This window comes from Sus scrofa, unplaced genomic scaffold (assembly GCF_000003025.6).
Source record: "Sus scrofa isolate TJ Tabasco breed Duroc unplaced genomic scaffold, Sscrofa11.1 Contig1696, whole genome shotgun sequence".
Taxonomy (NCBI): domain Eukaryota; kingdom Metazoa; phylum Chordata; class Mammalia; order Artiodactyla; family Suidae; genus Sus; species Sus scrofa.
This window is the reverse complement of record NW_018084932.1, coordinates 50,067-64,268: the sequence shown is the minus strand read 5'-3', so window position 1 is coordinate 64,268 and position 14,202 is coordinate 50,067. Positions and strand designations below refer to the sequence as shown.

At 52.4% G+C, this 14,202-nt stretch overlaps 1 protein-coding gene across 1 annotated transcript in view; it reads right to left on the bottom strand.

The window, feature by feature from the left end:
- Positions 1-382: 382 nt before the first annotated feature.
- Positions 383-14,202, bottom strand: part of LOC110258247 (TBC1 domain family member 14-like) — a 48,037-nt gene continuing 34,217 nt past the window's right edge. The window contains 7 exon segments of the mRNA XM_021081435.1: positions 383-730; positions 3,705-3,833; positions 4,482-4,553; positions 7,616-7,710; positions 9,233-9,253; positions 9,256-9,312; positions 12,556-12,662. Coding sequence (XP_020937094.1) covers positions 617-730; positions 3,705-3,833; positions 4,482-4,553; positions 7,616-7,710; positions 9,233-9,253; positions 9,256-9,312; positions 12,556-12,662 — 595 coding nt within the window. The 3' untranslated portion in view covers positions 383-616.

The window sequence follows — 14,202 nt, the reverse complement described above, 5'->3', positions numbered from 1 at the left end:
CCAGATTGGCCTCAACTCCCGCCAGCTATTCCTGCCCTTGACTTTAGCCCCCACATCACCACACCAACTCCTACAGCCCTGCTGATTCCGAAACACCGCATGCTCGTGTCACATCTTAGCTCCAACTCCTGTGTCGCCTCTGTGTACTCTGACCCCAAGCCTGGCTCCAGGCTGCTGTCTCCCCTCCCTCCAGAGACAGCCTAAGTCACATGCTGTACAGCTCAGCTGTCCACGGCCAGTCTCCCCCTCTGGGCAGGAGTCCCAGACGGGCAGGCATCGTGTCTGGCTCTGCATCCAAGTGGGGAGCCCGCACAGGCCGGGCTGGTGCTGGGGCTTCCACACGGAAGCAGCGGATCGACGGCACCCTGAAAACACAGCCCAGAACAGCATTCTCCTCCAGAGGGAGGTGTGGGGCCTGTCAGTGTCACAGGCAGTCAGAGAGCAACAGAGCTGAGCAGGTGACCAGAGCATGGGGCTGGGGACGCAGGGCGCCTCACGCTCCCGGCAGCCAGGGAGACGTAAAGCAGAACATGGGGGGTGGGCCGAGCCCCGAAAGCTGCTGGCACGAGGAATGGAAGGGGGGCATGGAGGGGAGAAGACACGTAAAAATGCAGCCTTACCAATCAATTAGGTAGATGTCCGGAGTTAAGTTGTTTTTCTTGAAGTGAGCAAATAATTTCGGCAAATTTTCTTCAAAGAATACCTCAAATGCAGCAAAATAAGTCAACATCTAGGGAGATAATAGGAAATAAATAAACTCGTTACCAGCACGTTTCCGATCTAGAAAGAAGTCAATATACTTAAACCTTGAGGACCCGACAGCCGCCTTCGTGTGTAACTGCTCACACGTCCTCGCCCCAAAGTCGGTGCCACCCAGGCAACTTCGAAACAAGCCCAGTGGCTCACCTCATAGGAACACCACTGACCACGACTTGTTATGTCTTCCATTTGGAGATAAAACAACTGGAACCCAGAGCAGTTTCATAGCTTGCCCTATGAGGCCTCGTTACCCGTGTGTGGCAAGGCGGGGACCCGAACCCGTGCCTGGCCCTCGGCAGAGGCTGACGGGCTCATCCTTCTCCAGGAGCCAGGGCTGAATTCACTGTCGAAATGGTCTGGAAAGGCATGCCTACCTCCTCCGACTCGCAGCACGTCTGGGGGACTGTACGACAGCTCCCGAGGCGAGGGCCGCACCACGGCAGCTCAAAAGTGCAGCCCCTTCAACGCAGCGAGGAGGAAACGCTGAAGGGGGAAGCAGCCATGGCCTGCGTTCCCCCAGCACAGGCCTTTCCGCCTCTCGGAGGGTCGGCGGGAAAACCAACTGCGAGGAGCGGGGCCGGGAGCGACACACGCGGGAGGCTGGAGGCGCGCGGGCAGACGGCCCCTCCGATGATGTCCACACACGTGATGCAGGCATGTGCTGGGCACCAGCAGCCCCAGCCAGGGGCCACCTGGCCGCCCAGGGGACCTCCGGCCACGCCTCAGGACCCGCCTGGCTCTTGCAACCAGGGAGGGAGGTGCTGCTGGCTTCGGGTGGGTGGAGGCCAGCGGCGCTGCTCAACGCCTTCCACGCAGGGCAGCCTCAGCTCAGCTCCGGCCCGGTGTCACAGCACGGCTGCACGGGAGGCCGGTCGTAAGGGGACCGCTTCAACTGAGACTCGTGGTTCCTTGATGACACTAACTAAACTTTTAGTCAGTTCTGATCACGTGTTTCCAAAGCGGAACTGGAATCTTACTTCAAATTAAAGGTTCCGACGTGATACATTATATCCATAAAAGTTTCCTGACTATGCAGATATCTGTACAATGCTTACTGTAGAAAGCTTACAAAAAGTACAGAAATAAAAAAGACCATCCATGAACACTACAACGGGGGTTTATTTCCTTCCATTGAATATGGGGTTTTATGGCATATGTTCTGTTTACATACTTCTGAAAATAAATGAGCATTTTATCTTAAACACTTTCTATACAATTCTTTGCAAACATCAGTATGTACTTGAATATTTCAGATTAATGAGCACTCCCCATTCCCCTAATCCCACTCAAATGTTTTCAGTTTCACAATGGAAATAATTTATAAATTTTTATTAAATAATTATAAACAACTGGTGTAATAAATTCTTTATGCACGGTGCTTGTCCAGGTGTGGCTTTCTCAGAACTGATTTTTTGTTTGTTTTCATGCTATACATAGTTTCTTTTTTTTTTTTCTTCTTTTTCTTTTTTTTTGCCATTTCTAGGGCCGCTTCTGCAGCATATGAGGTTCCAGCTAGGATCTAATCAGAGCTGTAGCGCCGGCTACACCAGAGCCACAGCAATGTGGATCGAGCACATCTGGACTACAACAGCTACAGTAACCGATCCTTAACCACTGAGCAAGGCCAGGAATCAAACCCGCACTCATGATTTCAGCAGAATTCGTTAAATGTGCATGACGGGAATCCCATAGTTTATTTCTGACTGGAGAAGAAAACAGTTAACAATTTAAAGGTATACCTATAAAACCTGGGAGACACTAATCAACAATTTCAATTCATAGATTAGGAGACTAAGGTCGAAACAAAAAAATATACAGGTATAGCAAGTATGAAGGGAGGCAAGTTGAGCTTGTAACAACAACAAACATACCTTGCTGCTGAATGAAGCTAGCACAATTTTTACAGAAGAATCGCATGTGCGACTGACACCGATGAAGGGAAACTTCTGGGGCAGAGAGGATGGCTGGACATAACCACTTAAATCCAAAGGCTTAAGACTGTTCACAAGGGATGAGCAGACCAGACACGCTGGTGAAAAGCGGTGGAGCGCTGAATGTGACTCTTTCTGGCTACGGGAGAACGGGTTTAATGCCAGTCTTCACTGACAGTACGGGTCGAACAGCACGTCATCCCGAGCCTCGCTCCCTCATCTGCGCTGGCAGGGATCGTCCCGGGAGCAGGAGGATCCCCTCCCCAGGACAAGGACTGTCACCTCCTTCCGAACACGCAGGTCTACAGCAGCCTCCTGAACACACCGCTGCCCCTTCAGGGCAGGGGCGCCCTCAAACGCGTCTCCCTCCCGTACAGCCGTGTGAAGCAGAGCCTAGTGGCCTGAGCCAGTCTGGTGGACAGACTCAGTGTGGTTCTGGTCCTGAGCTTCTGCTTTGCCACAAAGTGCGCCCCTCTGTGCAAGAACCACCCTCCTCCCTCACCTGAGGAATATACTTTGAGATACCTTCTGAAAAAAAACCATTAAGAAATCCACACGGAGTTCCGTCGTGGCGCAGTGGTTAACGAATCCGACTAGGAACCGTGAGGTTGCGGGTTCGGTCCCTGCCCTTGCTCAGTGGGTTAACGATCCGGGTGCCGTGAGCTTGTGGTGTAGGTTGCAGATGTGGCTCGGATCCCGCGTTGCTGTGGCTCTGGCGTAGGCCGGTGGTACAGCTCTGATTCAACCCTAGCCTGGATCTCCATATGCCGCGGGAGCGGCAAGAAATAGCAACAACAACAACAACAAAAGACAAAAGACAAAAAAAAAAAAATCCACACAAATGGCTGTCAACCACCTGTCTTTGAAGTTCGACGCATGCCAATCACCCTCCGTGTGACTAGTGCGCTCACTCTACATATCTCAGTGGAGGAGAAATGCCGTCTTTTTCCCATGAGAGAAAGGAGGATAGGCAACCCCCGCCGTGTGAAGACACAGTACCCAGGGGATACTTACAAGGCCATGGTCCACTCGGAAAAACGCCATTTGACAGGGTTTATTCAAAAGATTAGAGAAAGCAATGAAGGCATCTGCAGTGTCCAAGTTCAGGATCAACACTGCCGCTATGAAGGACATGCCCTGAACCTGAGAGGAGAGAAAAGGCGTCAAACGAACACGGCCACCGCGGTCAGAGCAGCTCTGCCATCTCACTGAAAGAGGCACTGACGCCTCTCCCGGGCAGGGCCCAGCTGCGCCCTCCCGCTGCCCCCCGCCAAAGGCGGAACTGACAGCCCCCGATCCTGACCTGTCTTACTCAGAGCCCCCAGCCTCGGGTGCGCTCCTCCAGTCCCGCCCCAATGCACGGAAAACCGCCACGACCCCGCCTTCTGCACATGAAAGGCTGCTCTAGAAGGCACAGTCCACTGCGTGGGAGAGACGCGCGTCTAACGGAACTGCTCTAAAACCATGCAGGAGCACATCTGCCAGGTCGCAGTAACACCAGCGGCGCCGTTTTATAAACGGTTACTGCTAAAAGCTTTTTTGATTTAATGCTGAAAAACATGACATGCACTAAATGAGGATCAAGTACCATTAAAGTGCGATTAATGCCACAGCAGCCGGGTCAGCTCAATTTCTCTACAAGGAAACTGAGGCAAAAGTCATTTACCGTGAGACTTTCACACTCAACAAAAACGGGGCGGTCACCCGCCGTCTGAGCTAAGATGTGCTGGGCGGTACTGGGACTTTCTTTCTGGATGGGAACAGAATGAAATAGTGAAAACGGTCACTTACGTAACCCACATCCGGCCGGTAACAAGTGTAAGCGCCCAGAATGCTGTGCAACGTGTCATGGTACGGACCACCCTGCAAGGACCAACGCCAGAGACAGCGCGCGTCAGCCGCGTCATCGCTCAGACCCCACCAGGCGCGCCTGCTGCTCCCACGGAGAACTAGCTGCCAAGCATCATGCCAGCAGCTCAACATGTGCTATGTGACTGGACCCATGAGCCACCACGTCAAGGGGCGAGGACGTCCGCGCCTACAGAGCTGCTCTGAAGGCAGCCGGGGAGTCCCGTGCGAGCATCCACCACGCTGGACGAGCATCCTTCACTCGGCTCCTGCTGGACAACTGCACTTCCCTTCAAGGCTCGGCAGAGATGGGGGGGCACCCTGCGTGCCCACGTCCCTCTGCGCCACCTCCCAGCACCCTCATTCTGAGGATCTTTTTTTTGTTTTTAATCATTTATTTGTATATATTTTTTTTCTACTGTGCAGCATGGTGACCCACTTACACACAGACGTGTTCAACCCTAAGTGACTAGACAGAGTTCCCAGTGCTACACAGCAGGACCCCACTGCTAATCCACCCTGAACACAACATTCTGCATCTGTTCACCCCAAGCTCCCCGTCCCTCCCACTCCCTCCTCTCCCCCTTGGCAATCACAAGTCTATTCTCCAAGTCCATGAGTTTCTTTTCTGTGGAAAGGTTCCTTTGTGCTATATATTATGTTCCAGATGTAAGTGATATCATACGGTATCTGTCTTTCTCTTTCTGACTTACTTCACTCAGGATGAGAGTCTCTAGTTCCATCCATGTTGCTGCAAATGGCATTATTTTGTTCTTTTGATGGCTGAGTAGCATTCCATTGTGTATATACCACATCTGACTGATCCAATCATCTGTCAATGGACATCTGGGTTGCTTCCATGTCTCGGCTATTGGGAATGGTGCTGTAATGAACATGTGGGTGCGTGTGTCTTTTTTAAGGAGAGTTTTGTCTGGATATATGCCCAAGAATGGGATTGCTGGGTCACATGGTAGTTCTATGTCTAGACTTTTAAGGTCCCGCCATACGTTCTCCATAGTGGCTGTACCAGCTTACATTCCCACCAACAGTGCAGGAGGGGCCTTATGAATGAGGCCATTCTGAACTGGTGTGAGGTGGTATCTCACGGTAGTTCTGATTTGCACGTTCTCTCACAATTAGTGATGTTGAGCATTGTTTCAAGTGCTTGTGGCCATCTGTATGTTTCCTTGGAGAAATGTCTGTTCAGGTCTTGGCCACGTGTCAATTGGGCTGTTGGCGTTTTGCTGTTGAGTTGTGGGACCTGCTTGTGTATTTTAGAGATTAGGCCCTTGTCAGCTGCTCGTCTGACACGAGTTCTGCCACTCTGTGAGCTGTCTTTCTGTTTCCTTCGCTGAGGGTCTTTTCTGCCTCCTTCCCCCTGCCTGTCACTGTCTTGGCGTCTTGTGTTTTTCAGGATGGCAGGTGTAGCAAATACACTGTAATTCTTAAGTCCTAATAGCTTCCATTTTATTCCAAAACATTTTCCCAGCTCTCCCATCCCTCCAAGATTTCCATTCGTTCCTGCAACTTCTTCCAAAATGTAAGTGCTGGAATTTCTTTTTCCTAGCTGGGCGCAGAGGCACCTTGAACGGACGTTAAGGTGTCTGAAGACACTGTGAGACGATGGCTTGGCCCACATGCTGTGCTCTCTGTGCGTGTCTGCCATGTGGCTACCCAAGAATGCCACGGCCCAACCATCCCATCTGACATTCAAAAGAAGAGGCACTTCCAAATCACGGAGGACAAAAGAAAACAGAAATGGAAAGGTAAAAGACGACCTCCAGGGCGAAGAGGGTGAGAGAGAGGGGGATGGAGAGGGACCCTGGGCGGCATCAGATGTCCGCTTAAGGACGGCTGTCAACTGTCACCAAGTGAATCCGGTCTAAGGACAAATAAGAGAAGAGCAGAAGCACTACACTGACCTTTTCTTAAAGCTAAAAGTGCTTAACTGAAAAGTTTTCCACTATCCCTCCGATTACATCCTTTCTTTGGGGAAAATAGTGCCCACAGACGGCAGTTCCTTATTTTAAATGCCTTAACTTGTTCGGACATTCCACGGGTCCCCATATTCCTTCTTCATTTTTAAAAATATTGTCCATTCATGAAATTTGAACTTTGGGACCCATGGACTGAGAGAGACACACCCAAAGGAACCGAGAACAAAGAGAAAGCCGCCTGTCCCCAACCTTATCCAAGAGACCCTAGAGCTCTCTCCTGAACACATCTTTCTGCACCAAGGTCATCACCGGTGACTCTCAAAGTCAGTGACACTGAATCTCCAAGAGATGCTCCATGGAAAATGTGCTGGAACCTGGGTCTGGAAAAGGCTGCACTTCGGTGCCCACAGGAGGGAGCAGCTCTCAGACCGACTCGGTTCTCTGATGGCCTTCTGAGCTACCTCCAGTGCGTCCCAAAGCTGTGCGCTCACACTTTTTCCTCCGGAGTAAGGCTGCCTTGCGGCTGGTTCGTCCCTCAAAGAGAGCAGCCAACCAACAGTAGTAAGCAGGGGCCATGGCACTGAGCTGCAGCCTCTCTGTTCATTCCTTAGCAAGGTTCCCTCTGCCAAAAGGAGCTGGGGGCGCCCTGAGCCATCAGCTGTTTGGTGCTTCCATTCCGGTCCTTCTGCCCGGAATGTCTTTCCCATTCTCTGCTCAGACTGTCATTCAAACCTGGTCCGACCACAGCCCAGAGCCACTTCCCTCTGACAGCCTGCCTGACCCTCAGGCCCTACTGCTCCCGGCTGCTTCCCGGGCTACGGAGAGTACTGGGACACAGCCACTTGCCACTAACTGATCTGTTCTCATCTCTTCCACTCTCCTTACTGGTTAGCCTGCGTGAGCAAGGCGTGGTATCATACTAGACGGGACAGAATCAGACTGGGTATTTCAGAACTATTAAATACATGCTGGAAAGGATCAATTACCCTTATTTTTAAAAATCTAAACGTATTAACATAAGACTCGCCCTCCTGCGAAAAAAACCCTAGTACTGTTCAAACTTGATTACAAAGACATGCAATTTGGCATCTATGAGTTTTCGACAAAGCGCACGTAAAGCAACCAGCGACCACCACCTACCTGCTGGAAAATGCAGAGATTAGGAAACGTTCTGGAAATGTCCAGTTTAATAAGCTCCAGGCTGGCTTCTCTGTCTGCTGCTGAAAAACCAACATCTGTCAAAAGACCAAGAGTCATCACACCTCTCGGAGGCAAGCATCTGGAGTGACTGCAAGTCTCTGAACTTTCATAAGAACGAAACATCTGGAGTGACTGCAAGTCTCTGAACTTTCATAAGAACGGAACAAGGAAAGTTCTTCAGAAGCACACGAGCCTCATTACAACTGGAACCAACACAGTCGCCTTTGTAGAGTTTCTTACGTGAAGAGCAAAATCCTCTCAACACCATCCAGTGCTAGAGCATTGTCAGGTATTTTCTAGAGCCTGAAATCAAGATCTAATTTGATATTACCTTTTAATTTTTTTTTTTTTCCTTTTTAGGGCTGCACCCACAGCACATGGAAGTTTCCAGGCTAGGGGTCAAATCGGAGCTACAGCTGCAGGCCTACACCACAGCCACGGCAACACAGGACCCAAGCCGAGTCTGCGACCTACACCACAGCTCACGGCAATGCCGGATCCTTAAACCACGGAGCAAGGCCAGGGATTGAACCTGCGTCCTCATGACTAACAGTTGGGTTCTTAACCTGCTGGGTCACGACAAGAATTCCAAATTTGATATTACCTTTTATCAACAACTGTCAGTGGAAGTAAAAACAAGAGAACAGACACAAATGATTTCCAGGCACAGAAAATACAAAAAAAGAAAGAAAGAAATCATTATCTGATCCAGAACATCGCTGTGTAAACTTAGACTCTGTGGGGGTTGCTCCATAGACAATACTCACCTGCACTATTTCTAACAAACACTTGTGAATAACCTGCTTTATATATATTTTTTAAATCCAATACCACACAGGCAGTACAAAAAAGATCAGTAAAAAGATGTCACTTAACCAAGAGGGGTAACCAGCATCATCCCTGTGTGTCATGGAAAATTCTAAAGGCATCATCTAGGAAGCACGCAGTGTTCGTGTCTCTTTGGGGGAGGCTGTGATGCTTCTCTGCAAACTCACACGCAAGCAACGCTGGGGGCCAGGCTGCTGTCAATCCCGGGAGCGGTGGGTAAAGGAAACCGTGTGGGTTATGAGCAGCCCTCCAGCCTGTCAGGACACGAACGACTCTGGGCCACTCGTGTGTTCTCTCCCCTGTAAAAAATGCTTTCTTCTTTCTTTTTAGAATCACACCTGTGGCATACGGAAGTTCCCAGGCTAGGGGTTGAATCAGGGCTGCAGCTGCCGACCTACACCACAGCCACAGCAATGCCAGATCCGAGCTGCGTCTGTGACCTACACTGCACTTGCGACAACACCAGATCCCTGACCCACAGAGAGAGGCCAGGGATTGAACCCACATCCTCATGGACACTAGTCGGTTCTTAATCCGATGAGCCACAATGGGAACTCCATAAAAATGGTTTTTTCTTTAGCTTGCTTGCTCGAAAAAAATCCTCTTTTCCCATGAAGATTTTAAGACTTTGCACCAACCACTATTTTGGTTAAGCCAACTTCCTTTGCTAGGTAATAAAGTCACACACATAACGGTCCAAAGCAGCCCCGGTGTCGGCGTCGTACACACCTTCACTCTCCACTTCGGAGCTCCTGTGCTGAAGGACCGCCACCTCTCCTTGGCTCGGGCAAGACAGATGTCAAAAAGCTCTGGAAGAAAAGCCTCTGGTAAGTATCACGTGCACACGTATCTTCTCAAAAGCGCTGGACACAGAACTGCCTCCTTCCAACATTTAAAGTTCAGCCGCAGCCTACACGCTTACGACAGCTACCTAACGCCCCAGCCTGGCCTGAAGGTACCCCCGACGTCTGAACACTTCACCACGTACGGAGAAATACACAAAAGGCCACTATGCTGGGTCCTCACCTCGACGGCACAGCCCGCCCATCAGGTTATTTTGCTTTGACGAGTCCGCGAGGCGATCCCTTCTACCGGACAGTGAGTTCCTGGGGCGGGACTCCCATTCACGTCTGTGTCCCGCGCAAAGAGCACGGGGACAGAGGTCAACACAACCAGTGCCTACGCTCAGTTTCCAGGAAGTGGGCTTAGCTTTGACCATTTTAGCAGGAGGTGGACGAAATCAACTGGGGGGCCCCTGACCACTGCGAGGCAGTGCCCAGATGAGGTAGCTGGAGTTAAAGCACAGATGCCAGCAGCCTCAGCGCAGAAGGGTTAGTGTCCGTTTTTAAAATACCTGCATGGTCTTACTGGTGTGTTTGTCAGGGGAGGGTGAGTTAGAATAGTGAATGTACCTCCCCAGACCCAGTTTCGAAGGGCAAGGCTGACTTCCTCAAGGGTGAAGTTTTGTTGGTTGTGTTTTGGTTGGGGTGGGGGATGGCTAGGCTGTGCCTGCGGCATATACAAGTTCCCCGGCCAGGGATCGAACCCACCCCACAGCAATGACCCAAGCTAGTGCAGTGACAACGTCAGATCTGTAACCTGCTAAGCCACACAGGAACTTGAAGAGTGAAGTTATAGTCCTATTAGGTTGACTTTCGGTGAATTTCTAATCACACAAGCACGAGAAGAGCAAAACTCTGAGGCTTCCCAAATCACAGCATGGGCTTCAGGGTTTAGCTGGGGCTAGAACTTTCCCTGGCCCAGCTCATACCGGCCATGAGCCTGGAGCACTGTCCCTAACCTTTTCAGGATGCCAGACTTTCTCAGCAGGAAAACAAGGCCAATACCCGCCCCTGAGGCTGCTGTCCATGATGTAAGGGAAGAGCCTCGCCTGATGCCCAGGCTCAACTTCAAGGCCACGGGCGCTCTCACACGGGCTTGAGCAGGCAGCAAAACTGAGACTAACAAGGCCCGATACAGTGGCATTCATTCGCCCACTCGCTCAATCCTTCACGCGGCACATGCCTCTTGAGGGCCTGCCTTGCACAGAGTGACAGGACGGCTCGAGGGACAGAATGCAGAGCATGACATGTGAGGCCCCAGCTTCCTCAGCATCAGCTCTAGGGGGACAACTGACATCAGGCAGCTAATTAGACAAGAAAGGCACAATTTAAATCAAATGAGCCAATATCAAGATTTAGATAGACTCAAGACAGGTAACTGACTAATTAGCCATTCAGTGCGATATACTATCATACGGTTTATGGAACATTTTATAAAGTTTTTTTTTGTTGTTTTTTTTTTGTTTTTCTATTTCTTGGGCCACACCCACGGCACATGGAGGTTCCCAGGCTAGGGGTCGAATCGGAGCTGGAGCCACCGGCCTACGCCAGAGCCACAGCAACACAGGATCCGAGCCGCGTCTGCAACCTACACCACAGCTCAAGGCAACGCCGGATCGTCAACCCACTGAGCAAGGGCAGGGACCGAACCCGCAACCTCATGGTTCCTGGTCGGATTCGTTAACCACTGCACCACGACGGGAACTCCGGTTTATGGAACATTTTAATTTAAATAATATCAGGGCAGCCAGTGGTGAGAAGCAGAAGTTAAAGGCGCACACAGAATAATACATTATATCCAACTGGCTTAGACTTGTCGATCGAGTTTAGAGATTTTCAAGAACAGGGACAGAGATAAATGGTCAGCCATTTCTCCAAACCTCTACTTCCAGGACGATTATTAAAAACTATCTCCACAAGTTAAATGCTATACATTTTCTCATGTAAAGAGGCCAAGTTTTTGGCAGGTGAGGATTGATCAAAAAAAGGAACTTTATGGAGTTCCCGTCATGGCGCAGTGGTTAATGAATCCGACTAGGAACCATGAGGTTGCGGGTTCAGTCCCTGCCCTTGTTCAGTGGGTTTATGATCCAGCGTTGCCATGAGCTGTGGTGTAGGTTGCAGACGCGGCTCGGATCCCGCGTTGCTGTGGCCCTGGCGTAGGCCGGTGGCTACAGCTCCGATTGGACCCCTAGCCTGGGAACCTCCATATGCCGCGGGAGCGGCCCAAAGAAATAGCAAAAAGACAAAAAAAAAAAAAAAAAAAAAAGGAACTTTGAGGCGATTACAATAAACAGAAACCAGGTGCTATCCACCCAACCAGCTGTCCTTACTTAAGACGGAGACCACTGCTGGCCAAGGCTACAATCGCAGAGTAAGATCAGCATTCTATTTCAGATAAAAATTACAATAAAATATGAACCTCGGCTACACAAATACAAATCAATCTCTTTTAAACTCACAGGCCTTCAACAGGGTAAAAACTGCCCCTGCCAACTCCACACGCTGGACACTAACATAAAGAAGACGAGGGTGGCGTTCCTGTCCCTGGACGGGGGGGGGGGCAGGGAGGGGACAGCGAAAGCAACGATCGCCGTCTGGGAAGCGCTACTCGTCAGTCCACAGCTCACACCGGACCGCAGCCTGTGAGCCCAGGGCACGTGGCAGGCGGAAAGGACACCTGACCAAGTGAGCCTGTGCGTCCCCTGAAGGGGGCTTGAGCCCACCTCCCCCTGCACTTGAGCCACCAGACCCTCAAGGACCCAGTCCCAGTCCAGTACGCAGGCCCCTCTAAGGTGTTCATGTATGAGCTTCCTAGGGGACATGGCCGTGGAAGAACAACCGTACCCCAAAGGCACGAACCCCACAGGAAGAAGCACCCCCCGCCGCCACCATCTCCCCGTCCAGGACTCTGAGAAGAGAGTGGACACGACTCGGCCACCTGACACTGGGAGACACACATCCTACCCCGTGTACTCAGGGAAGAGACGGCGGCTGTCACGAGGGAGGCGGCCTCTGCTCTGAGCTCCAGACCCCTGATGCTCAGGAGAGAACTCAGGCCCCCGGCCCCTCCCTCCTGGGGGCACACTCACCTGGCCCCTCCCGACACGGCTTCGGGGCGACGGCTGCCTTGCTTCTAACGGGGCAAGTGGGTCTGAAGCCACAGGACCCTGGGGGACCCCTGCGCCTGGGACCACGTGAGCCACTCACCGTGGGTGATGTTCAGCTCGTTGCCGATGGCTAAGCTCCAGACTTTGCCTCTCACGCTGGGAGGGATGCCCTGCCACCACAAATCTCGAACTTTTCTAGAGCACCACCTGGACAAAAATGGAAGCACGAGGTAAGGAGCTTGTTCTCAGTGGAGGAAGACTTCTCCGCCCACGCGCTTAACCCCAAACCACACAAGCGGGGCACACACGGTTGTGTCACAGCTCCTGGCAACTACTTCGACCCAGGTACGCCACAGGCACCGGGTCCGCAGAGGTGGTGCCACAAACCAGAGGGCCCAGAGCACCAGCCTGGAGCCAAAATCTGAGTGACCAGCAGCAGCTGGCGGATGAGGCACGGGCAGGACTTTCTGAGCAGAAAGCAGAACGACAAGACATCCACAAACAGCCGGGCCAACGTGGGGGTGCCGCGGCGCTGTGGCAGACCCGCCGGTGGAGGGCAGACCCCGAGGGGCCTCGTGAGTGAGCCCGAGAGCAGAGGCGCCACCCACTGCGCCACCGCACACAGGAGGCGATCGGGTTAGGAGCTGCCGACTCGACCGGCAGGTGGCCCTGCGAACTCGGATCTCTCCGTGCTCCACAACGGCGCTGACGACTCGCGGGTCACAAGGCACACGCGCTGCCGACGAACTGGGACAAACACAAAGGTGCCAAGGCCTCCGACACAGCACAGCGCTGACGCTGCAGACACCAGGGCCGGCCCCCATTCCACCTCCCTGTGGGGCCGGAGTAACTCCCCCTCCCTCGCTGGGACCTCCTCCCTCCCCAACACCCGGATCTCGAAGCCTCCCCCCGAAGGGCCACTGCGAGGATCGAGGGGTCAGTCACAAAGGCACCCGGCTGGGGGTCGTCCACTGGCAGCTCTCGTCTGAACGCAGGCACCCGGGTCCCATCGGGCATCAGGGCAGGATGGACCCAAGGGGTTCTACAGCCACACAGGGAGACGGCCCAAGGGTTTTGAGGGTCTGAACTCTTGTTACTGGTCCCGTTTGAGAGTAGCTGTTTCCTGACCATGTCCAGCCTATTAAAGAGAGTGCTAGAAAAGCGGGGTCTGGGCATAGCTTGTTTTCCTAGTGGACACTCTCAGCAGTGACACTGGGTAAGTGCCAGAGGTGAGGCCCCAACTTCCTGACACACAGTTCAGGTTCAAAGGGACAAGAAGAAAAAGCAACGCACCCAAGCTCCAGCGCAGCTCCTGCTGGGGAGAAGGGTTGGGGCACAATAGGAGCCCCCAGCCTGTGCACAGGGCCCTGGGGCTGCTGTCCACTCGCTGGCTCCGAACACGCCAGAGGAAAAGACCTCCGGCCGTCCCCGGGTGTGAAGAAGCCAGCAGCTGCCAGACTCTACTGGGGACTGGCTGCTGGGGGTCGTCATCAAAGCAGACCGTGCCCACGCTCAGACAGAGGACAGGAGAAGCTCGAGCAGACAGGTGCAGTGCCCGGGGCGGGGGAGGTCTACAGGCACCGGAGCCAGGGCACGGGCAGGAGAGGCTGCTCCAAGGAAGACTTGGCTTTAAAGAACAGTGTTAACTGGATGAGGAGCTACAGGTCAAGGGCATCACCCGAAGCAGAGGGAATGGCAGGAAATAACACCCAGTCTCTTGAGACAGAACATGACAGAAGAGAGTATG